The following is a 23926-nucleotide window of genomic DNA, read 5'->3' as shown; positions in this document are numbered from 1 at the left end:
GTCAGGAGATGTTATGTAAAATATAGTAGTTTGATCTTTCCATCTCAGTCACTTTGGCTTAAAATGCTCAGTTCGGCTGATTTTACCCTGAGCCCACACACTGATGGAACCTGACAGGGAAGGGGGAAGAATGACTGACGGTGAAAAAGGAAAGATGCTCCTCCAGTAGAGTGTCACCTACAGAGTAGATCTGGCAGATAGATTTGCTCATTCTTTATCTCTGTCACCAAAGATAACACGCAGTTGGAGGGTTTCAAACATTCCATCCCCATCTACCCCCAGTAAAAAAGAATAATAAGAATTATAATAACAATAATAATAATAATTGCTTTGCTAATTGATTTGTAGCAGAAACAAAAAATTTAGAATGGACAATGGCATATACATAAAGAAGCCAAATATATCTATATATTTATACATATACACATATATTTCATTTCTCTCTCTTTCTCTCTCTCTCTCTCTCTCTCTCTCTCTCTCTCTCTCTCTCTCTTTCTCTGTAATGGCTGCACAGGAGGCAAGTTTGGGAAAAAGGCTCTATGCAGATTCCAAAATGCTGGTGCATAAAAGGAGCTTCCCCTATCTGCGCTGGGGACAGAAAGAAAACTGCAAATGGAGACCCAAAGCCCTCCTCTCCAGCCCTCAATTCTGCCAATAAAAGTCCTGTGTCCAAGGCAGTTTAAAAAAAAGGTAGGAATAGCACGCAAACACACAGGCACGCCAATGAGGCGTGGTACCACTTGAAAACCATGACCCTGTACAATGGCTTTGCCCTCATGCCACAGGGGCTCCATTGGGGGTGGACGGAGGAAGCTGAGGGGAATGAAATGGTGGCCTTCCTTGCAGATACACCAAAGTCAGCTTCTGTAGAGCCAAAGTAGGCCCTCCCCCAGGAAGAGTCTGCTGTTGGCCAAGCTTTGGGCTGGATGGATGGAGTTGGCCAGTAGTAGTAACTGCAGCTTGTGCTCAGTCTCTGATCATTCTTTCTCTTTCCAACTCCCAGCATAGACCACCATACATGTGTTCCAGATGGAAATGAAGCTTCTCCTCTGAGTTCCTATTGATGGCTGAAGCAAGAATTCAGAACTCCCCGGGTTTTATTTTATTATTTTTTTTTAAATTTTATTGCATTAGGAAACAAAACTATTAAAGCATTGAAGACAGCCCTTTGGTGTCCCTGACAAGAAGATGGAGCTGGTTCTCAAGACGGGTCGTCCTGCCGGCCTCGGGTTCCCTTTGCCGAAAGCGTCTTGTTGTCCACCTCGTTCCCTTTCCGGTTTCATGGAGGAAAAAAGTCTGCCCACCGGGCATGCACATGCATGGCGAGTTTGGTTCACAGTGTCGGGTGAAAGACTACTTACTACTCCATGCCGCTGCGGAGGATCTGGTTGGCCGCGATCAACATGACACTGATAATGAAGGCCATGGCAAAGGCGCATATTAAGCTCTTCCGGACACAGGTCTGTCTGTTCTGCTTTTGGGAATGCACTGGAAGAAAGGGAGGGAAACAAGGAAGATGGGGAGACAAAGAGAGAAATGAGAGGAAAGGGTATAGTGAGAAAAGATGGACCACTTTCTGAATTCAATTTCATTCAACCAACATGTGTTAAAGGCCTACAATGAAGGAGACACTAGGCCAGGTACCTGAAAAATAAACATGAAAGAAAGGAAGAAAGAAAGAAAGGAAGAAAGGAAGGAAGAAAGAAAGAAAGAAAGGAAGGAAGGAAGGAAGGAAGAAAGAAAGAAAGAAAGGAAGAAAGAAAGAAAGGAAGAAAGGAAGGAAGAAAGAAAGAAAGAAAGGAAGGAAGGAAGGAAGGAAGAAAGAAAGAAAGAAAGGAAGAAAGGAAGGAAGGAAGCAACAGTCCTTGCCTTCAGAGAGAGATTATATCCTTCTATGGTAAAGTTTCTTAACCTGGAGTCTCCAAATGTATTCTATCTTTGGGTTGGATGGATTAAGTTAATCATTACTAGAGGTATGATACTGGGGAAGTCACTTATCCCCAACTCCCTGTTAAAAAATATTTGTAAATGTATTATTTTAAATATTTTGATGAGTGGATTTAATTTGCTTTACTTCCTTTGCAGTCCTGGGTATTTTCAAACATTCTAAGGAGGTTTTGCCAGACTGTCAAAGGAATCCATGGCACACGCATAAAAAAGTCCTGTTCTAGAGTGACACACCTACACAGCCCTGCTTGAATCCCCCAACCATTTTGTATTTGTTCTTTTGTGTTTATAAAATGAGATTGATCTAAATGACCTAACTAAACTCACTATGAGGTACCTTACAGTTCTAAACTGTAATCTTCTGGTGTTTGTTAGAGGCAGTATGGTTTTAGTTGGCTGCTTCTTGTCCTTATTCTCAAAGAAGACCAAGATGACATCACTATGTTGGGGTCAAGGTGCAATATGTTCACCTAGGGCTGATCAGACTACTTCAAGCTTGGAAGGTTCTACCACAGATTGGGTACGAGTGTGGTATTATGAGAATTAGCCTTGTTGCTAAGAAGACCTGGGTTCATGTCTTACTTCCAACATATGCTGCCTGTGTGACCCTGGGCAAATCACTGAAATTCTTAATTCTTTAGGGAATTCTCTAAGACTCTCGGTTGTGGAGAAGGAGTCAATAGGCTTTGAGAGAGTTTCATCCTTAAACCCAGGAGAAAACAGTCAGAACCTATCCCCATTCTATGATCCTAAGTGCACAGATAAGTAAGTAGATTATGGATCATTTCAGGAAGGAAAAGGATTGATCACTCCTACGATTGCTCAGTGTAAAACCCCAAGCCGAGCCTTAAAATAAGCAATCTAAGGATTCTAAGAGTCAAAGGGAGGGTTTTGTTGGCAAGGAAGACATAATGGAAAAAGGCACAGGGGTGGAAGATGGTAATTAGGGGCAAAGTTTGTAGGTTAGCTTAACTGGAACATGAAGAGGAATCATGTGGAAGAAGTCTGGCACGGTAAGTAGAAGCCATATTATAAAAGGGACTGGCAGCCATTTGTTGGTGACCCTTCTCACTTAGTATATTTTCCAGTAGAGACAACTGTCATGGAAGAAGCTCAAATTTTATTTCATCTAGGGTATCTGAATTCTAGGCATCTCGTGCTTTTTGCTTTAGGAAGAGATGACCCATAATGGCCTAGGATAAGCAATGAGGTAGAGCCCATGACAGAAGTGTGACAACTCCAAATTTCATTACCATGAAAGTGAAAATCTCACGTGAACATCTCATTCTCTCCCTTTGAATATTGTGGATAGGGGCGGCTAGGTGGTGCAGTGGATAGAGCGCTGGCCTTGGAGTCAGGAGTACCTGGGTTCAAATCCGACCTCAGACATTTAATAATTACCTAGTCGTGTGGCCTTGGGCAAGCCACTTAACCCCACTGCCTTGCAAAATCTAAAAAAAAAAAAAAAAAAAAAAAAAAAAAAGAATATTGTGCATAGAAAGAAGCTAAGAATCCAGGAGATCTTCAAATTCATTCAGTACCCACTGTATGTAGAAAAGCCTAGGTTTTAATCTTACCTCTGTTACTAGTTAAGTGACCTTGGACAAGTAACTCGGATTACTTATACTTATGAATATTGGTTTCTTCCTCTGAAAATGTAACGGTTGGAGTAGACAATTGTTTTTGAAATTAAATAGACTTCTTTTCTATTATATATTTTACAACCGTCAACAGGCATTCCAATATACAAAGAATAAAAATGAGAAATTATGAACTTCTTAGTTTTTAAATATATGTTATAGTTAACACATTATTAACATAATTGTCCTATTTGCTTTTGTGTCCTTTTCTGAACAAACTAGACAATTGTAAAAAGGTATTTTATGTCTCACATTCTAAGAATTCTTGATCTCCTCATTCATTCAACTTAAAAAGAATTTAGTTTTGAAAGGAAGGAGGAGGTTTGAGAGTCAAAGAGAGAAAGGGGAGGTGGGGGGAGTCCTAAATCTTTCCTCTTCTGGCAGGAAAGCCTCATCTATAAACAAACTTCCTCTTCAGGACAAAATGAGCAATCTTATTCATCCACTTCATTTTATGGAAGCAAAGTTGCTTTCCTATACTCCCCCAAGGTTTAAGATAGATTAATATGCTTCCTGTATTCTTCTTATGCAGATATAAACTCACCATTTGTTTTCTGCTTCCCAATCACTATGAATATATTTATAATTATACATATATATGCATCTATACACATGTAGTTATAAATGTGTGTGCATATAAATGTGTGGACATCTTTATAATATAATATATATTATATAATATATATGGAAGTGATTATATTGGCAGTACAATATTTATGTTTACATATATGCAAATATATTCAGAATTCATTTAGTTGTAAGCTAACCAAATCGTTCTCCCTATCAAGACTTGTATAAAGTTTCACTATCTGACCTTTGAAGCAACCAGTAAATAGAAGTCAGAAAAACAGAGTTCAAATCCAGTCTCAAATACTTCCTAGCTGTGTGACCCTGAGTAAGTCACTTAACCTCAATTTGCCTTAATCACTGAAGAAGGAAAGGGCAACAACTCTAGTATCTTTGCCTAGAAAATCCTATGGAGAGTATTAGGTTGCATAGAGTCAGGCATGACTGAACAACAACCTGATCTTTACACCATATAAGTATATGTATATAAATTTATACATACATTTATGATATATGCATATGATATACACATGGCATATTATATACACACATGATATATTATATGCAAATGATATATACATATGCTAGATACACATGATATATTGTATACATGTGATATATCATATACATATGATATATACAAATGATATATTATATACAATATATTGTATTATATATAGAATATATTATATAAAAATACCATATATGTATAAACACATATTTTATATATATAAATAAAATACATAATATATTTATATATAATTATATGTAAACCAGAGATATTTTGCTATGATGAGATGAAAATCTGGAGAAATGAAAAGAATAAAAATCTTGGGAATGGATCAGGTTTGGCAAGTCAGACAGGAAATGTTCAGAGGAAACCACCATCATAAAAGTCATTCTGAAAACAATCCTCAGTAGCTAATTTCCTTCCCACCCAAGGGATGAATTAAATAGGTGGTCAGACTGAAGGAGGAGAATGGGGAGGAAAGTAAATGTGGAGAAATGTCTTTCTTGAAAGAAACCAAGAAAGCTGTGTTACTGTCTAAAAGACCTTGCTCTGGGAATCCTTGTGCCTCCTTTCAGAGAAAAATTATTCTGAAGTGAGGAAGAGGAAAAAGATCAGAGGTTGGTTGGAGTTCCTGGAGGTGAACTTGGCTTCAGTTCTGGGGAGGAGGGTACAGTTTGAGTCAGAACTCAGTATTTTCCCATACAGGAAAAGTACCATCAATTAGCTCTAAGGCAAGGTATGCCTAGTAAGCCCTCTTCTGAGATTCTGAGAAGATGGGAGGTGCATAGGCTCATCCCAAGCACCATTTGGTAGCTTCCTGTTTTAATTGATTTTACTGAAGCTATAAGTGACCTGAGAAACCACCTAATCCAATCCCTTCCTTTTCAGATAAGGAAATTGAGTTCTATAAAAGTGAAGTGACTTAATCAAGGTCACAAAGGTAGTGAACAAGGATGTGAACCCAGTCTTTCTGATCTCAAATCCAGTGATCTTCCCACTGTACCACATTACCTCCTGTCAGCACTATATAAAGTGGGCATCCTGAGACAAAGCACAGTCTATCCCTTCCTCATTCTACCAGCAAATCACTGTTGAATTTCCAGTTGACAGTTCCAATCTGCATGCAAATCACTTGGTGACTTGAGTTACCTGATCGGGAAGTGTCATGATATCAAATATAAAGTGAAATTGGATTCCTGTTACTGAATATATTTGTGAATTTTCTCAGAAGCAGAAGGAGGAATGGTTTGGATTAGCTAACTCCTCAATTTAATTACAAGAAGTTTAGTTGATAGTATATGAATTCAGAGATTCTTAACCTGTAGTACACGAACTTAAAATATAATTTGATAACTGTTTTTTTCTGTATGATTGATTTCTTTTTAACTCATATATTTTGTTTTATGTATTTTAAAACCTGATTCTGATAAAAAGAAACCTCAGTTTTCTCTATTCTGACAAAGTGGTCCAGGACACACACACAAGATTAAGAACTCCTCTAATTGGTGCATTGGTTAATAGCTGCTCTATACATATCAATCTAAGTTCTCTTGATGATTGATATGGATGGACATTCTTTTTTTTTTCTTTTTTAAAAATATTTTTATTTATTTGTTTTTCCACCAATATGTAATGGTAGTTTTCAACAATCTTTTTTTCCCATGGTTTTGAGTTTTACATTTTTCTCCTTCCCTTCCTTCCCTTCCCCCTCCTCCTGACAAAAAGCAATCCTAATTTAGGTTCTATATGTGTAACTATGCTAAACATAGATCCATAATAATCATGTTGTGAAAGAAGAATCAAATCCAAATGGAAGAAAAAATATTAGAGAGAAAAAAATTTAAGAATTGAAGTAAGCTTTGGTCTACATTTAAACTCCACAGTTTCTTCTCTGGATGGGGATGGTGTTTTCCATCATCAGTCTTTTAACATTGTCTTTGATTATTGTACTGCTGAAATGCACAAGTCTTATACTTTCTTAAGCTCTCTTAGACTCAGTTTCCTTATTTGTAAAATGGGCATAATGCATCAAGTTGAGGGACATGGAATACTGAAGTAGAAGATATCACTTACTATATATGATGCTGAGCAAATCACTTTCATTCTCCTGGAACCCCAAGTCACAGAACCAGTCTCTCTGAAGGGGATAGTGGCAGTGAGGCATTGTGTCCTTTTCGTTTAAATGCCATCAGTGAAGAAAAAATTTCCAAAATGCACAGTAGGTGCATTACTTACAACTGCCAGGTGGGTACCCTGGGGTCAGGCATTTTCAACCCAGCAAGAGATGATGTGGGCATGAGGGGCTCCAAAGCCATCTACTTCCCTTCTTTCCCCTTTATTTCCTTCTTTCCTTTTCACTTGTCTTCCTTCTCTCCAACCCTTCCTTTGCCTCTACTTATCTTTCTTCCCTTCCTAATTCTTTCCTTTTCTCCCTCTCCATTTGTCATCTTTTTACTTTCCTCATTTCCCCTTTTCTTCCTTCATCTCTACTTCATCTCTTCCTCCCTTCCTTATTCTTTCCTTTCCTTTCTCGTTCTACACTTGTCTTCCTTCTTCCCTTCCTGATTCTCTCTTTTCCCTCCTTCATCTATACTTGTTTCTTCTTCCTCATTTTCTCCCATCCTTTTCAAGATTTAGAGCTTAAAGAGACATCAAAGGCCATCTAATCTAAGCCTTTTATTTTATAGATGAGGAAACTGAGGTCCAGAAAGTTTAAATAATTTGCTCAACTTCTGTCCCCTTCATTCCTTTCTGCTCACTTTTGTCATCTTCCTTTGGGTGGGGCAGAAGAAGGGATTTTGGATTTGATGTCAGAGGATCTGGATTCACATCCTGATTGTGTAACCTTGGGTAAGTCACCTTGTCTTAGTTTCCCTGTCTGTTCAATGAAAGCACTAGGCTGGATGGACCCATCCAGTCCAAGATCTAGGACCTTACAATCCAAATAAATGCAGACTCCACTTGTTTTGAGTCTGGGTGACTTGTAAGCATTGTTTGGAATGGTGTTTTGAAGAAAAATAATTCTATTACTGACCACTGTTCTTAGCTTTAGAATCTAAAGGAAGGAAGAGGTGACTGAAGGGAAAGTTGAGCTTAGTTGTGAGGTCCAAGAATTTGTCTGCCTTGAGAAAAGACATAAACAATTTAGGGTTGGGGGAGGAAGAGCAATTGGGGAACAAATGAGTCTTTTACTCTTTTTTTGGTTGATGCGGCTGAGAGTGACAGGTGAGTGCCTCGACTTCACATCTCAGTATGGATTATGCAGTAAGTAAATCAATGGCAAGCATGATCAATCTCACTGCACAGTCTAATTTTGCATAAGAACACTTAATAAAGAGCAGTCGACAGATAGGCATCCAGCGGGGCAGCTAATCTGCAGGAATCCACAGACCTAAGCCAGTGAGCTCAAATTATGGAATTACAAATTGGTCCCTGAGTGGCAATGAGGGAATGTTCATTGAAAAAGAAAATGGTTTCTAACTGAGTAGCCTCTTGGAATTGAAAAGAATATGGCAGATTCAGGGTCATACAAGCCAGCTTCAAGAGTAGTCTTAGCTCAGACACTGATGAGCTCAGTGAACTTGGACATCATCTCACTGAGCTTCAGACTCCACATCTATGAAAGGCGAACACCAGCACTCGGACTCTTTCCATCCACAGATGGTAGGAAAGGTTTTGTAAATTAAAGGATATTATGGAGATGTGGGCAGCTAAATGGCAGGCAGGGAGATTGATCTTTCTAAGCTCAAATCCAACCTTAGACTCTTACTAGCCATGTGACTATGGGCAAGTCACTTAACTTCATTTGTCTCAATTTCTTCATTTGTAAAATGAGCTAGTTCTGTAGGGTGCAGTTAGGTGGTGCAGTGGATAGATCCTGGTCTTGGAGTCAGAAGGATGGGAGTTTGAAATCCAGACATTTACTAGCTGTGTGACCTTGGGCAAGTCACTTAATCCTCACTGCCTTGAACCCAGGGACATCTCCAGCCATCTTGATTCAGATCTGACCACTGGACCCAGATGACTGTGGAGGAGAACGTGAGGCTGGTGACTCAGCACAGCACTCCCTCACTCAAATGCGATTCATTTCTTTTCATGGTAACACCTCCCTGATGTCATGAAGGACAAACATCATCATCACTATCATCATTATCATCATCAAAATGAGTGAGAGAAAAAAATGGCAAAACATATTTTTGTCAAGAAAACACCAAAAGGGGTTAAGAACAATCAGGCACAACTGAAAAAAATGACTGAACAACAAAAGGAAATAAATATATTGTCCCAGACTTAGGGACACTATCTCTGTTATCAAGGAGGTTGAGGTCGGTGGGATGCTTGACCTTGGAACTCTGAACTACAGTGGGGAAAGCTCATCACTAAGTCTGATACCAATGTGGTAAACACCCAGGAGTTGGGCAGGAGGTTGGGGAGAGGGGATGTCATCCACCAAGCTACCAAAAGAAAGAATCAACTCAGGTCTGAAATGGAATGGATCAAAGCTGCCATGCTGAGTGGGATTGAGCTCATGAGAGTCTAGTGTACTTTCAGCTTCAGTGAGAAAGCTTTCCAGACTCAGAAGAAGAGGAAAAAAGATAGAAAGAAACGTGCATCATCTTGGGACATTCATCTGGTCACTGGTCTATCCTGCTTGATTTCTGTTCATTCCTTCTTTCATATATGAGTTATTATCATTAATACAGTACAAATAACCAACTGTTAATAGCCAAAGTGAATGAGTTAACTCAAAATGATCAACTCCCTAGTATTAATAATACTAAAGGAGAGGCAGTGGGATGTGGTAGAAAACACCTGTTTCAGAGTCAGGAAAACTTGAAAAGACTCAGGACCTGGGTTCAAATTCCCACTCTGTTATTTGTATAACCTTGGACAAATTCTAAGGTTTGGTCCAACCTCTCTGAGCTTTGTAAATAACTTCTATGGTCCCTTTGAGCTTTGATTCTCTGACTTCATTTGCTCTTGTCACCTACAGGCCTCACCTTGCTTGACATTGAATCCAAAGGATCTTTCCACAAGAGCCTTTCTCTCTGTCCTGTGACTGCCCTCCCCATATATTCTATTTCCCCTAATGAGAATGTGAGTTCTTTGAGGGGAAAGTGCCTCACTTTTCTCTTCCTAGTTTCAGCTTGGAGCTTGGATTAGTAATGGACTAATCAATGCTTTTCTAACCCATTCCATCTGTGAACAAGAACCTTCCTTACCTCTCAGACTGCAGAGAAGGGACACAAATTTCCATGGGTCAGAAGGGAGCTCCTCACCAGGGGAGAGACAGTGAAATCATAGGCTTGGCACCATATGATAATACTAATAATATGAACACTGATATTTAGGTTTGAAAAGTATCTACCACACCTTATGTAATTTGACCTTCATCACATTTGACCCACTACAGGTAGTATTTTCATTTCATATATGACAAAATTGTGTGAACTAGTAATAGGAAGTCCAGGGCCATAGAGAGTCATGTGGTACAAAAAGGAAAAAGTCAAGGTACAAGCTTAGGTCCTCTGATGCCACACATAGTACCCTTTTACCTCCTATTAAAAATGTATATATGTCTCTGAGTGTGTGTGTGTGTGTGTGTGTGTGTGTGTGTGTGTGTGTGTGTATGTGTACATAATGATCATAAATTCATAGGATAATAACTTCTGGGGTGGAAGAGACCTTAGAAATGATGAAGTCCAATTGCATCATTTTACAGATGAGGGAACTAAGGAATGGAGCTGTTAAGTCTTTCCTGGGATCACCCAAGTCATAAGTATCTGAGACAGGATTCAAACTCAGGGCATTCTGATTCTAAGATCTGTGTGCTTTATTATTTATACCAGGCTTCCCCCAAAGAGTCCATTTATTCAGCAAATCTATACTCTCATCAATATGTGTATTTTTCATTGTCATGCCTGACCATCTCATGTAACTTTGGTCCATATCATTCCAAGGTCTGACCAAGGAACCAGGCCTCCACCACCTAGAGGCCTTTGTGACATCATATTCTCCTCCCACTACATTTTCTCACCTCCCCTTTGTTATCCCCCTTCCTCCAATTAGAAAATAAGCTCCTTGAGACAAGGACTGTCCTCAGTGTTTGGATCTGACACACTGTGATTAAATAAACACTTCATTTGTTTTCCTTCCTTCCTTCCTTCTTCTTTTCCTCTTTCTCTAGTTTTTTCTTTCTTTTTTTCCCTTTTATTCTTTTATCTATCATCTATCTACCTATCTATTTATCATAAGATCTTTTTTTTATTTTTACAAGGAAATGATGTTAAGTGACTTGCCCAAGGTCAGGTCAAACAACTAAGTAAAAATTAAGTGTCTGAGACCTAATTTGAACTCAAGTCCTCCTGACTCCAGGGTCAGTGCTTTATCCACTGTGCCACTTAGCTGCCCCTCCATAAGGAGCATCAATATTTATGGAGGACCCAACCTACCCATTTTCTACCCATTATTCTCACTATGTTATCATTTCATCTTTTTCTGACAACTTCTCTCATCATACTTATAGCCTTTCATTTGTAATGTGTAAGTTATAATTTGTAGTAGGCCTCTTCAGACCTAATTTGCCCCTGTTCTTTGGGTAAATCTCAACTTCAATTCTATAAAGATGGTATTGATCTAAGATGTTCAAACATGCAGTGAGCACTTTCAGATATTGAACTGGGGGCTCCAGAAATGAAATGATAGACCCTGCCCTCAAAAAGTTTACATTCTAATGGGGGGGGGTTCAACTCACAAAAGGGACTAGAAAGAGGGGAAGAAGATCCTGGTGAGGGGGTAGAATGCTTTTTTGAAGTTCATTGTCAGAAACAGAATTGGGAGGGGAATGAAGGATGGTCAGCCTGAGCCCCTCCTCAAAATGGAGATCCTCAAAGTAACTCATCAATGAGAGGCATGGGCCAGCATGGGGAAGAGATGCTCCAGATTGAGAAAGCCAACATCATCAGAACTTTGATATTAAAAAGATGGCCTTTTATGAACTGAAGAAACTCAGGATCATGAAGGTAATCTGACTCCTCTATAGTTCTGGGACTAGCTCCTTGTTCATTTGCAGCTTCTTCCCTGGCTGTGTGATATATGTTTATTATAGATATGTGTTCTTGTATGTTCATGAGCACTCATCTGGACCTGGAACTGAAAGATTGCACCTGCCATCTTTTGGCTGACTTGGCCCCTTCAGAACTGCCTTCCACATATTTTGCATGGATAAGTGTACATGGATAGGTGTACATGGCCATCATTCATAGACTATCATTATCTTCCTACCCCCAAGGACTCAGTAGGTGTTTAATAATATTTGCCGATCAATTGATTCACAAGACTGACTACTGGAGGCTCTTTTTTAGCCTCAGAAACTCTAAGAGACAATCATAATAGCAACTGGAGTACAGTGGATAGAGAACCATTCTTAGGATCAAGAAGAGCTGAGTTCAAATGTAGACTCAGACACTGGCTATGTGACCTTGGGAGAGTTATGTAACATTTCTTAAACTCAGTTTTTTATTCTCTAAAATGGAGCTAATAATAGCATCAATCTCCCAGGCTTCTTCTTGTAGTTAAAAGGAAATGTGTGTGTGTGTGTGTGTGTGTGTGTGTGTGTGTGTGTATATAAATATATATATATGTATGTATATATTTAAAATGCGTATTAAATTTTAAATTTAAATAAATGGTAGCTAATAATAATAAAATAGTTCTTAAATTTTTATGGAATGATGTTATATCTGACCTTTTGTTGCTGTTATGGCTGTTATGATTCACTAACAAGGGTCATATTTTATACTCCTTTTTTGTTTTTTATTTTATTCATTTATTTATTTTTTACATTTTATACTTCTGTAGGGCTCTGAGTTTAAGGATCCTGGAGAACCCTTACTAGAATATCTTAATTTCCTAGAAGATGCTAGGATATTGTTCAACAGAAGATGTTTGGGTTTAACTAAAGACATGCAAAAGAGATCCAAGTCCTCTCACTGAGAAGAACAGATCAGGTCACTATTTAGCATTGGGTTTTTTTAAAATCTATTCCATTTTCATTGATGTCTTTGGTTTTTATATCGCATTGGTTTCTCAGTTTGGTTTCCTCCCCCGCCCCATCTAATTCTTCATCCTGGTAACACAGATTGTAAAAGGTAGCTAAGTGTTGGCAGTGTTAGGTCTCTGGGTCTGGAATCAACAAGACTTGAGTTCAAATTCAGACTAAGATCCGTATTATCTGTGTGACCCTGAACTAATCCCGTAATCTCTGTCTCCCTCAGTGTCCTCTTCTGTAAAATGGAAACAATAACAGCATTTATCTCTCAGGATTGCTGTGAGGATCAAATGAGATAATTATATCCCTGCACATAACAAAATTCTATGTAAATGTCAGCTATTATTACAATTTAAAAGAAAAGGGGGAAAAAAGCAACTTGTCAAAACTAATTTACACATTGATCAGTTCTGATTGTCTATTCGGTATTCCACATCCAGAGTCCTCTCGCTCTCAGAATATTAAAAATAGGTTTGCTGAGAGAACAAACAAGCAAACAAAAAATCCTGTGATTCTCTCAAAGAAATCATTTCCTCTGACTGGATTTTTTGGGGGGAGGGAGCTGATTTGTGATTTCATTTGATATAGTGAGGAAATTCCCTTTACTTGTACAGTTCAGTATCTGCTCTGTAATCCAAGTGCTTAGAGAGGTTTCCTGGGGCCTAGAGAGGTCAAGTAATTTGTTCAGGGTCACAAAACAACCAGTATGAATCAGAGGCCTCTCTCAAAATCCATTCTGCCTGATTCCTGAGTAAGCTATTTAGTCAGTATCCCATGAAGCCTCTGAATTTTATATTTATTGTGCCTATTCTAGATTTATTTCTTCATATACATATTATCTCTCCAGTATAGTGTATACATTTTAATTTTTTTATTTATTTAAGGCAATAGGGTTAAACGACTTGCCCAAGGTCACCCAGCTAGGAAATTACTAAATATCTTGAGGCTGGATTTGAACTCAGGTCCTCCTGACTCTAGGGCTGTGCTCCAGCCACTACACCACCTAGCTGCCCCATAATATAAATTTTTTGAGGGTTATTTCATTCAGTTGTTTCAGACTCTTCATGACCCCATTTTAGGTATTGACAAAGATACTGGAGTGGTTCCTGGTTTCCTTCTCCATCCCATTTTACAAATGAGGAAACTGAGGCAAACAGGGTGAAGCATATTGCACAGGGTAACAAATTTCTAAGGTTAGATTTGAATTCAGAAGAGGAGTCTTCATGACTCTAGGTCCATCACTCTATCTCCTGCAACCTAGATGTCCACTGGTTATCTTTATGGAGTTGCAAATGACTGAAGTAGACAGTGATTACATTAAGAATATTATTCTCCAAATTCCATAGGGATCTGATGCCAATCATTGATATCACATCATTTTTTCATTCAAGTTACTTTAATTCAGAATTTAGGATGACTATGTTAGACCTAGAAGGCATCTTAGAAGCCACCTGACTACCCAGTCCTTCAAAGTTCAGAGGAAATTTAGAAGCAGAGAGGAAGTGACAATGCCCAATGTCATTTAGGTAATAAGAAGCAAGGTTGGACCTGGAATCCTGACTCACCCTCCAGGGTTCTCTTCCCTGCATCACTCTATTTGCTAAGCAAAGTCATTGTGTGTACAAGATGGCAGGGGGCATGTTTAATCTACTTAAGGAGAACAAACTGTTTCCAAGTAACTTGGCAGCTCCTATCTGCAGCTAACAAATATGATTTTCCCCAAAAAATGATGTTTAGCATATTTATTAAAGCAGGACCAGCAGGATCTCAAGTTGGAAGCAGTTTGTTAACCATTAGTTTGTGGAATGATGTGTACCTTACAGACAATAAAAGAACATTTTAAAGGGCCTGCAATTCAGCCTTATCTTTATCCCAGACTGGCTTTCTTCAATTAATCAAATCAGGGAAGGAAGTTTCTCTGAGCTAAGGCTACTACGAACTGCTCATGATGAAAACGTATTACTCTTAAAAATTCACTCGTCCCCTTCTCTGTAGGCCTTTCATTGAACCTGGATGCCAACCGCTCCCTACATTTTGATTTATTTGATTCTTTCAGTATCCAAATGTGAACTGGGATTGGGTCCCCCAAATGGTTCTTTCTAATTTTCTTCCCACTAAAACCTCTTTTTGGAGCTAATTCTATGTAGAGTTTATTTGGTCTTTCCTTATCTAAGAATTCTAGTTTGGGGAAAGAGATCATACCTAGAACTAGAAAAGTCCTCAGAAGCTATTTAGTCCAGTCTCTTCATTTTACAGATGAGGAAAATGAGACCAACAGAGCCGCTACTTGCCCGAGACCATGTCCAGTCCTGGTCTCCTGCTTCCAACTTGAGCAGTCAGACTGTACTTCCTCACACCTAATTGCGTATAAAGACTCCTCTTGGGGCTGGCTAGGTGGTGCACTGGATAAAGCACTGGCCCTGGAGTCAGGAGTACCTGGGTTCAAATCTGATCTCAGACACTTAATAATTACCTAGCTGTGTGGCCTTGGGCAAGCCACTTAACCCCATTGCCTTGCAAAAAACACCTGAAAAATAAAAAAATAAAGACTCCTTTATACTTTTGGTCAATTTTGGATGAACTATGACCTTTGGCATCAATGGTAACAATAAATCATAGAAGAACTGTATTTAAAAATTTAATATTTGATTTTATTCAGAAATACTTCTGAAAGTCTAGAAAAAGAGAGCGTTTAATTCATTTAAGAAGCAAACTTTAAGCAGGTTGAAAAGAATTATGGATATTTTGTTATGTTGTTGATGGACAGGATAATGTTAGTGAAAAGGACTTTTATTGGAACCCTGAACTTCAAAGTGGGAAGGAAAAAATGAGTTACTTAGTTGTCAAGGAAGCTCTCTTGATTGAAAACAAACAAGCTACTTCTGGTCCCTGCAGTCCTATCTCCCTTTGTATCACTATTGTCATCATTGATTCAAATCTGGAGGAAAAAGTGAGGCTGGTGACTTAGCACAGCCCCCCTCCCCACAATCCTATTCATGTGCTTGTCATGGCATCACCTCCCTGATGTCGTGGTCTTCTTCAAGAATGAAGGGCAAAGCAGTACCATCATTGCCATCACTCAGAGCAATGCCTGACACATTGTAGGAACTTAACAAATCCTTGTTAGTTGCTTAATTGATTGTTCCTGGAGCACTTTACCTGGATCTCTCCTCTGCACCTTTCCTTCCCTACTTATCTGTGTACATGCTCTATTCTTCCAGGGGAGCACTCTGTAAGGGCAGGAACTATTTCCTGTAGCTTTGTGACCCACTAATGGACTTTCCTGCTCACAAACTATGTTTAATAAATGGAGAATTGAAAATACAGGAACTGGAAGGGGCCCCATATCCTTGGAAGACAGACATCTGAAGTAATTTTAGTTTCCTGCCATTGTGGCTACACCAAACATTTTCCTGGGGTGGGAAAAGGGAAAAGGAAGACCACATACTTTCTTCATATACCAGAGTCAGGGCAGCAAAGATCTGCCTACTCAAATTCTGAATTAAGTGAGAGTGGGTTTGCAGAGGATCAGGCAGGGGGACCTACCTCCTTCAAACTCTGTCTGGCAGTTTCCTGAGTTTTCATTCAGGCTCTCTTCTTCATTGATAATAATGTTTTCAATGTCTTTCATTGTTAGGTGATCCCGGAATGCATGGTACAGGATATGCTTCAGTTCTTCCAGTGTTATCCTTTGCATGTCAAACTGTGGAAACAGAGAGAGGATGAAGTGGTCTTCAACATGACCAGTGAATACGTGGGTTCCTCTTGTCCCTTTGAGACAGGCAAGGCATGATGAAGTTAGGCATCCTTGTTCTAAATCCAACTCTTAATGAAGTGTCTGTCATATAGTAGGCACTTAATAAATACTGATTTGATCAAGCCTGGAATCTCATACTTAGAATCAGAAATTTAACACTTGAAATGACCTTACAAGTCATCCAATATGGGCAAAACTCTCATAGTTTCTAGATAGACACAGGTTCAGAGAAATTAAATAACTTTTTCCAAGGTCATAGAGAAGTGTAAGACATACTATCCAACAACCATAAAATATACTCTGTTTGCTTCTATTCTTCTTTTAACTAGTATTTTATTTTTTCAATTACATGTAAAGATAAATTTTAACATTAATTGTTTAAAAATAAATATTTTAGTTCCCAATTTTGTTCCTCACTTCTTTCCCTTCTTCCGCCTTGAAATGGTAAGCAATTTAATATATGTTTATATATATATATATATATATATATATATAGATAGATAGATAGATAGGTGCCAATATATATATTATATATATGTTTGTATATCTAGCTTCTTTTAATAAACATTTCTATATTTTGATCCTGCTGCTAATAAATAGGGCCAATGGCTTCACTAGAGATACACAAAAATTTAAATTAGTATAGTAAACCAAACCTGTATCTCAATTTTGGAATTTTTCTAAACAAGGGTTCTGAGTTATTGTGATTATATTATTAACATTTCATCTAACAAAAATTCTATAAAATAGTAGAGGAGGCGAACACATGGACCCAAGAATCACAACATTTTCTCTATGTTCAAAAGTAAACTATTTTTTGAAACACCTTGAGACAGATTAAATCTCTAGAAATAAATAGGTTAGAAAAGCGGGCTCTAGGAGAGATGGGATTTCAGCCTGGAAGGATTTTCATGAACTGATGCTGAGAGAGATGAGCAGAACCAGAAGAACATTGTACACCATAACAACACAATGAGGGTGATGATCGACATTAATGAACTTTCTCATTCCATCAGTGCATCAATCAGGGACAATTTCGGGGTATCCACAATGGAGAATACCATCTGTATCCAGAGAAAGAATTGTGGAGTTTAAACAAAGACCAAAGGCTATCACCTTCAATTTAAAAAAAAAAAGTTGTCTTATGTACTACATAATTTTTGCTATCTCTAATATTTTATTTTTTCCTCAAGGATATGATTTTTCTCTCAACACATTCAATTCTGATTAATGTATAGCATGGAAACAATATAAAGATTATCAAACTACCTTCTGTGCGGGGTGGGGGGAGGGAAGGGAGGGGGGAAATTGTAAAATTCAAGACCATGCAAAAATTATAGGGAGAAAACAGTTTTATATATAATTGGAAAAGAAGCATTTAAGTATTAAAAAAGAAAAGAGGCAGCAAAATTGCTGAACAAGAGACTACAACTAAATCACCACCAGTAGATGAGGAAAGCTTGCGAAGGTTTCAGTTCCACCCCTATCAAATAGGGAGGAAGGAACAGAAAGGATAGAGTGCTGGCACTTTTGTCATTATACCTACTGGAATTATACTGAAATTTTCTGGTCCCCTTCCTCTCCAAATTGAACTCTTTGTTTAAACAAGGAAAAATAATTATTCAAAAGAACCTTATCATATGGATATTTCTGACAAAGTATAGAACAGGGGTAAGTCTTCAATTCTCCCATCTCTCTGAAGAGGAAAGGAGGTAGAGCACATTCTTTGTTCACTAGGACCAATACTGACTTTTTAATTTCCCAGAGCTTGATTTCCTTTAGTGTTTTTTTTTTCATTTATGTCTCTGGAGTTCTTAAGAGGCCATATGAGAGAGCAGATAGATAGCCAATCTGAAATCAGGGAGACCTTTGAGAATGTTGTCTGGTTGATCCCAGGTAAGGAATGTGTCCTGTCCCTGCCCTGCTGCAAACAGCTAAACTACACCATGTACTTTCGGAGATGAGAACTCTGACCAATCCAGTTTCTGACCATATTTTAAGAAGAGTGATGACAGAGAGATGATGGACTCAAGAGACAGAGTGGGCATCTAGTTTTGAGGTCAGTGACTGAATATTTGAACAAGGATTTTGTTTGTTTTATATTGTTTGAGGTGGGATAAAGAAAAGAAATGAGATGGAGAGAAAACAAATATTTCTTCATTGAAAATATTTTAAAGACTATGAACTATGAAGAAGCTGATAATCTGTATTAGAAGATGATAGTTCCTGAGCAGAAATTCCATCTTAATAAAGTCACAAGTCAAAACCCAAAGAAAAGTAATTTTATTATATTTTTAGTTCTACTTACTTTGTTTTGATTTGGTTCACATAAATCTTTCTATATACATCTGAATTCCTCATAACTGTCATTCCTTGTGTCATGGCACAATAATACTCCATTACAATTCATATGTGAAAGTTTGTTCAACCATTTCCTAATTGATGGTCACTCAAAGATTGTGTTTTTATTTAACTGCCCATGAATCAAATTCAAATTCTCATCTAACTCCAAAGGAAATTGGTAATTTAAAGGACCCCTGAGAGAAGAAAATCCTTTTAAAATGAATAGTGTAAAAAGCAGGGTAACTAGGTGGCATAGTAGTTAGCTGTGTGACTGCAAGTCATTTAGTGCTGGTTGCCTCAGTCTTCTCATTTGTCAAATGATCTGGAGAAGGAAACAGCAAACTACCCTAGTACCTTTGCCAAGAAAACCCCAGATAGAGTCACAAAGAGTTGGACACAACTGAAATAACTGAGCAACTAGAAAGAGTCTTAAATTTAGTCCCTACTGTACCATTAATTTGCCCTGTGATCTTAGGCAGGTTTTTTTTTAATCTCTAACCCTCAGTTTCTTCCTCTGTAAAATGAAAAGCTTTATAGGATCACAGATTTAGAGCTGGAAGACACCTGTGATCATCAAAGTCAGCCTCCCCATTTTACAGATGAGGAATCTGAGGCAAGAATAGTCTCACAGCTAGTCTCATCCTGGAACTTCTCTTAGCACCTGAGACTTCTTGTCCCTAGAATAGACCTCAGTCAACCTCAGATCCCTTCTCCCTACTAGGACCTCCACTCTCTGAGGGGCCAGGTTCCCCCAACCTCACCTCTGCTTCTGACTTTCTGAAATTCCTTTTTTCATTCACCACATCCTTCCTTCCATAGATCTATGATTCTATTATTCCATGACCTCAAAGCTACCTTTTAGTTCTAAATGTATGATTTAAGTCCCTGAACCTTCCTAGGCCTCAGTTTTCTTCTCTATAAAATCACAAGGTTGGACTAGATGACTTCTGAGGTCTTTTCTAGTTCCCTCTATAATCCTAGGACAAAAATGGAAGATATGAGCCCCTGAGGTACAACCATTTTGTGAACAATAGCCTGCATCTTCAGAGTTCTCCCTTCATCCTTTTCCTCCCCTCTTCCCCCTCCTCTTGTCTTTCCCTATAAAGCAATTCCCACCTTGCTTTCAGCCTGCAACTCTGTTCAGCAAGATGAAAGGTGGGTTACCCAGACTTGTTGGCAGGTCCAAATTTAACAAGTCAAGTTCATTTACACAGGGAAGGAGAAATGAAGGAGAGAAATAAGGTGGAGGTTCCTTGAGATGCCTTCTCTCCTCTGCAAAAATGGAATCTGAACCAGGTCAAAGATGCTCTGGATCCAAGGAATTCTAGGCCAAATTCTCACTCAACCTCAGGATGTGCCTTTGATATTTAACAGTGGAAAGTTCAACAGTTGGCTTGGGGGATGCTAGACTTGGAGGGGAGGGGCTGTTGATTGAAAAGGAATTCTTCAAATTTTTATTATAGGATTTTTTTTACAAGGCAATGGGGTAAAGTGACTTGCCCAAAGTCATACAGCTAGGTCATTATTAAGCATCTGAGGGCAGATTTGAACTCAGGTCCTCCTGATTCCAGGGTCAATGCCCTATCCACTGCACCAGCTAGCTACCCTTTGTGTTGAAATTCTTAGCAAAAACTTGGGACTTAAAGTCTAGGGGGACTGGAAACCATAGAGGACTCCTGAGCAGAGAATGCTCATGGCCAACAAGCTATGGTAGACAGAGCCTCAAACTCAGAATCTGGTTTTCATTTATCAAATCAGCAGGCTGAGCCGATCACCAAGTAAGGCAACATTAATCTCACCGAGTCTCTGTCTTCTTGTCAGTAAAGCAGGGATACTTCTCTCACATGGACGCTTGTGAGCAGAATCATCTTAAGCAAGTCATGCCTCCCAGGTTGTTCTATAAAATGAGTGGATTGGCCTAAGTTCTTTCCATGATAACAGCCAGTCATCATACAGCATTTTAAGGTTACAAAGTGCATTCCCTGTTTTCTCATTTGTTTCTCACAGTGGCTACCATCATCATCATTCCAGGTTACTAGCTGGATGACTCTGAGCCAATCATTTAACTTTTATCACCCTCAGTTTCTTCATCTGTAAGATGGGAACAGTAACAACAATTACATGACAGGATGGTGGTGAAGATAACATGAGATAACACAAGAAAAGTGCTTCCAGATCTCACATCACTACCTATTATTGTACCTATAATTAAGGGGAATGGGCTTCCTAAGATATGAGCCTTAGAACAAAGTACAGTGTTCCAGATATGGTCTGAGCAGAGCATAGTGCAAGGGAGCTGGTCATTGTCTCATCCTGGATGCTGTGATGTGTTAGGAACAGTTTAAGTAAATATTAGTATTTTTTCATCAAGATGTCTCACTGTTGGGGCAGCTAGGTGGTGCAGTGGATAGAGCACCGGCCCTGGAGTCAGGAGGACCTGAGTTCAAAATTCGGCCTTAGACATTTAATAATGACCTAGCTGTGTGGCCTTGGGCAAGTCACTTAACCCCATTGCCTTGCAAAAATCTAAACAAAAAAAGATGTCTCACTCTTGGCTCACATGGAGCTTGCCATCTACTCATGAACACACCTGAACTTTTCCCATACCAACAGCTCTTCCCATCCTGTGTTTGTGACATTAATTTTTTAAAATCCACATAAATAACTTTATATTTGTCTATATTACATTAGATCTACCTACTTAAGATCCCTCAGAGCAATTAATGAATAAAGATCTAGTGGACGCTAGGCACTAGGGATACATAAATTAAAAGGAATTGATTAGAATTGTCCTAGAAACTTCCTGCCTTCAAATAGTTTACATTCTCCTAGGGCAGCCAGTTACAGCATACATGCAAAACAAAGGCATATTATTAAGGGCTGGGGCTCCAAAAACTTTTATTTGTCCATGGGAGAGGTGCCTATGACCACCAGCTGGCTCAGAATTCTTGTTGGTTTGCCAAAAGTCTCCCTCACAGATTAAACAATGCGTGTCTGGTTATTATAATACACAGATGCTTTAAAAGGACACTTCCACCATCAGTTTTATATCTCTCCCCCTCTGGTCATAGGATCATATATTTAGAGCCAGAAGGCAACTTCAGAGGGCATCTAATCCAATGCCCTTATTTTACAGATGAGAAAACTGAGATTAAGTGATTTATCCAATGACACTAAGATTTCATGACAAGTCTGGGATTTGAACCCAGGTCTTTCCACTTTCCCACACTGCTCTATCTATACCAGTTTATCCTTCTTTAAATGATACTCCTTCAGAGTTGTTCCTTTTTAGTGGAAGAGAGCCTGGAAGTGCTGGGGGCACCCCGATCCTTACAAGGTCCCCTATTAAGTTCTATTTGCCAATCACTCCTGAGTCAGAGACGTTGCCCCCAGGAGCAGAAGGCAACATGACAGACCAGCCTGGGGAATCATGAAGAGACTGCTTGGGCTGGTGATTTATTCTTGATCACTCTTCCTGAGTCCATATGAGATGAGTGGAAAATTGACAGACACAAGTGAGAAATCATTTGGACAAGACAAAACAAAAACTCCCATACAGAAGGCCTTCTGAAAAAAAGTCTGTGCATGAGTCGACTTGGAATCTTTTCTCTCACTAGACTTCACCCACTATAGGATGAGATGAATCTGGGGAAGAGAAGGAATCAAGGTTTTTGGTGAAATTATTCTTGCCATGAAAAGTAAATACCTAGAAGTTTAGAGTCTATCTCTAAGACAGACTCATGGGCACAGCCTCACAGGCACAGCCTTAGGGGACTGGACTAGAATGAAAATGTATGAGCACCTTTCATCCAAAGGAAAACAACAGATGGCCTGAACCCACAGCCTCAGAAGCTAGACACTCAAACACATCCCAAGACCTTTACAAGGACATTAACACAGGGACCAGTGTGACATAATAGAAGGAACAGGAAATATGGGGTTGGAATCCTAGCTGTGCCACCTCCCTTTTGGCTTTGGATTGCTTACCTCACCTTTCCCAGCCTCTGTTTTCTCATCTGTAAAATGAAAATGAGAGTATAGTACCTGCAGTACTCTCCCCAGTGAGTCCTTATGACCATCACAGAAGATAATGGTCTGAAATCTTTGGAAGCTATAAATCACCATAGAGATTTAGTTTATTGTGGTAGAGTAGGTAGAAAGTCAACCTCAGAGTTGCAAAAACCTGGGCTCCAGTCTTTCCTCTGATACATGCTGAATGTGGGATCCTGGAGATGTCCCCCAGTGTCTCAGTCCTGTAGGCAACTCTCTAAGATGGTAATTTTCAGAGCAGATGCTGATGATCAGCAAGAGGAGAAGGCATTTCTTCAATGAGAATTAACCCACACTAATGAGATATCAGGTCTGAAACACACACACACACACACACACACACACACATACATATAACACCTTCTCTTTGTATCTATGTCTCTCTCCTCTCCTTGTCTCTTTCTATCTCTCCTTTCTCTTTCTCTTCCTGCTTTCTCTCCCTTCCTGTTCTTTCTTGTTCTCCTCCTCCTTTCTCCATATAAACATATACATAGAATACTTGAATATATATTTATTCACTTATATGTAAATCATATGCATGTACCTATATGTGCATATATAGTATCTATAGCCACATGCATACACACTATATACACACTCTTAATATGTACCACAGTGCAAAAAAAGATGGAACAATTGGGCAAAATAAGCATATGAATGGCTAGAATTCAAATCATAATAAAATAATAATAGTAATTGAGAAGTAATGTGGTATGGCTCTGTCATATTATCAGCATTCATTAAGCACTTCTGCTGAAGTGCTAGGAATATAAAAAAAACAGCAATAAAACAAAAGCCCATCTCCTGTGAAGGAATGGCACATACTGACCATGTGACTTTGCATAAGCAACTTAACATCTCACTGCTCTAAGCATCTGACTCCCCTGGAACTCAGTTTCCTAATATGTAAAATGAGAATATTGGATCAAATGGTTTCTAAGATCCTTTATGGATCTAGGTCTATGACTCCAACTCACAGATGAGGTATTGATCTCTAATAGTGGGAGGATTTCCCCATGCCAATGGAACCATGAACTCAGACTAATAATAACCTCCAATAA

General features: G+C 38.8%; 1 protein-coding gene across 1 annotated transcript in view; it reads right to left on the bottom strand.

Moving 5' to 3' along the window:
* Nucleotides 1–34: 34 nt before the first annotated feature.
* CALN1 (calneuron 1) overlaps nt 35–23926 on the bottom strand; it is a 379107-nt gene continuing 355215 nt past the window's right edge. Inside the window, exons 4-5 of the mRNA XM_074189331.1 lie at nt 16262–16418; nt 35–1488 (exon numbers count right to left, since the gene is read on the bottom strand). Of these exons, the coding sequence (XP_074045432.1) occupies nt 1361–1488; nt 16262–16418 (285 nt within the window). The 3' untranslated portion in view covers nt 35–1360. The remainder of the gene's footprint in view (nt 1489–16261; nt 16419–23926) is intronic.

This window comes from Macrotis lagotis, chromosome 5 (assembly GCF_037893015.1).
Source record: "Macrotis lagotis isolate mMagLag1 chromosome 5, bilby.v1.9.chrom.fasta, whole genome shotgun sequence".
Lineage (NCBI taxonomy): Eukaryota > Metazoa > Chordata > Mammalia > Peramelemorphia > Peramelidae > Macrotis > Macrotis lagotis.
The sequence above is the reverse complement of the archived record's forward strand: the minus strand, read 5'-3'. Positions and strand labels throughout refer to the sequence as shown.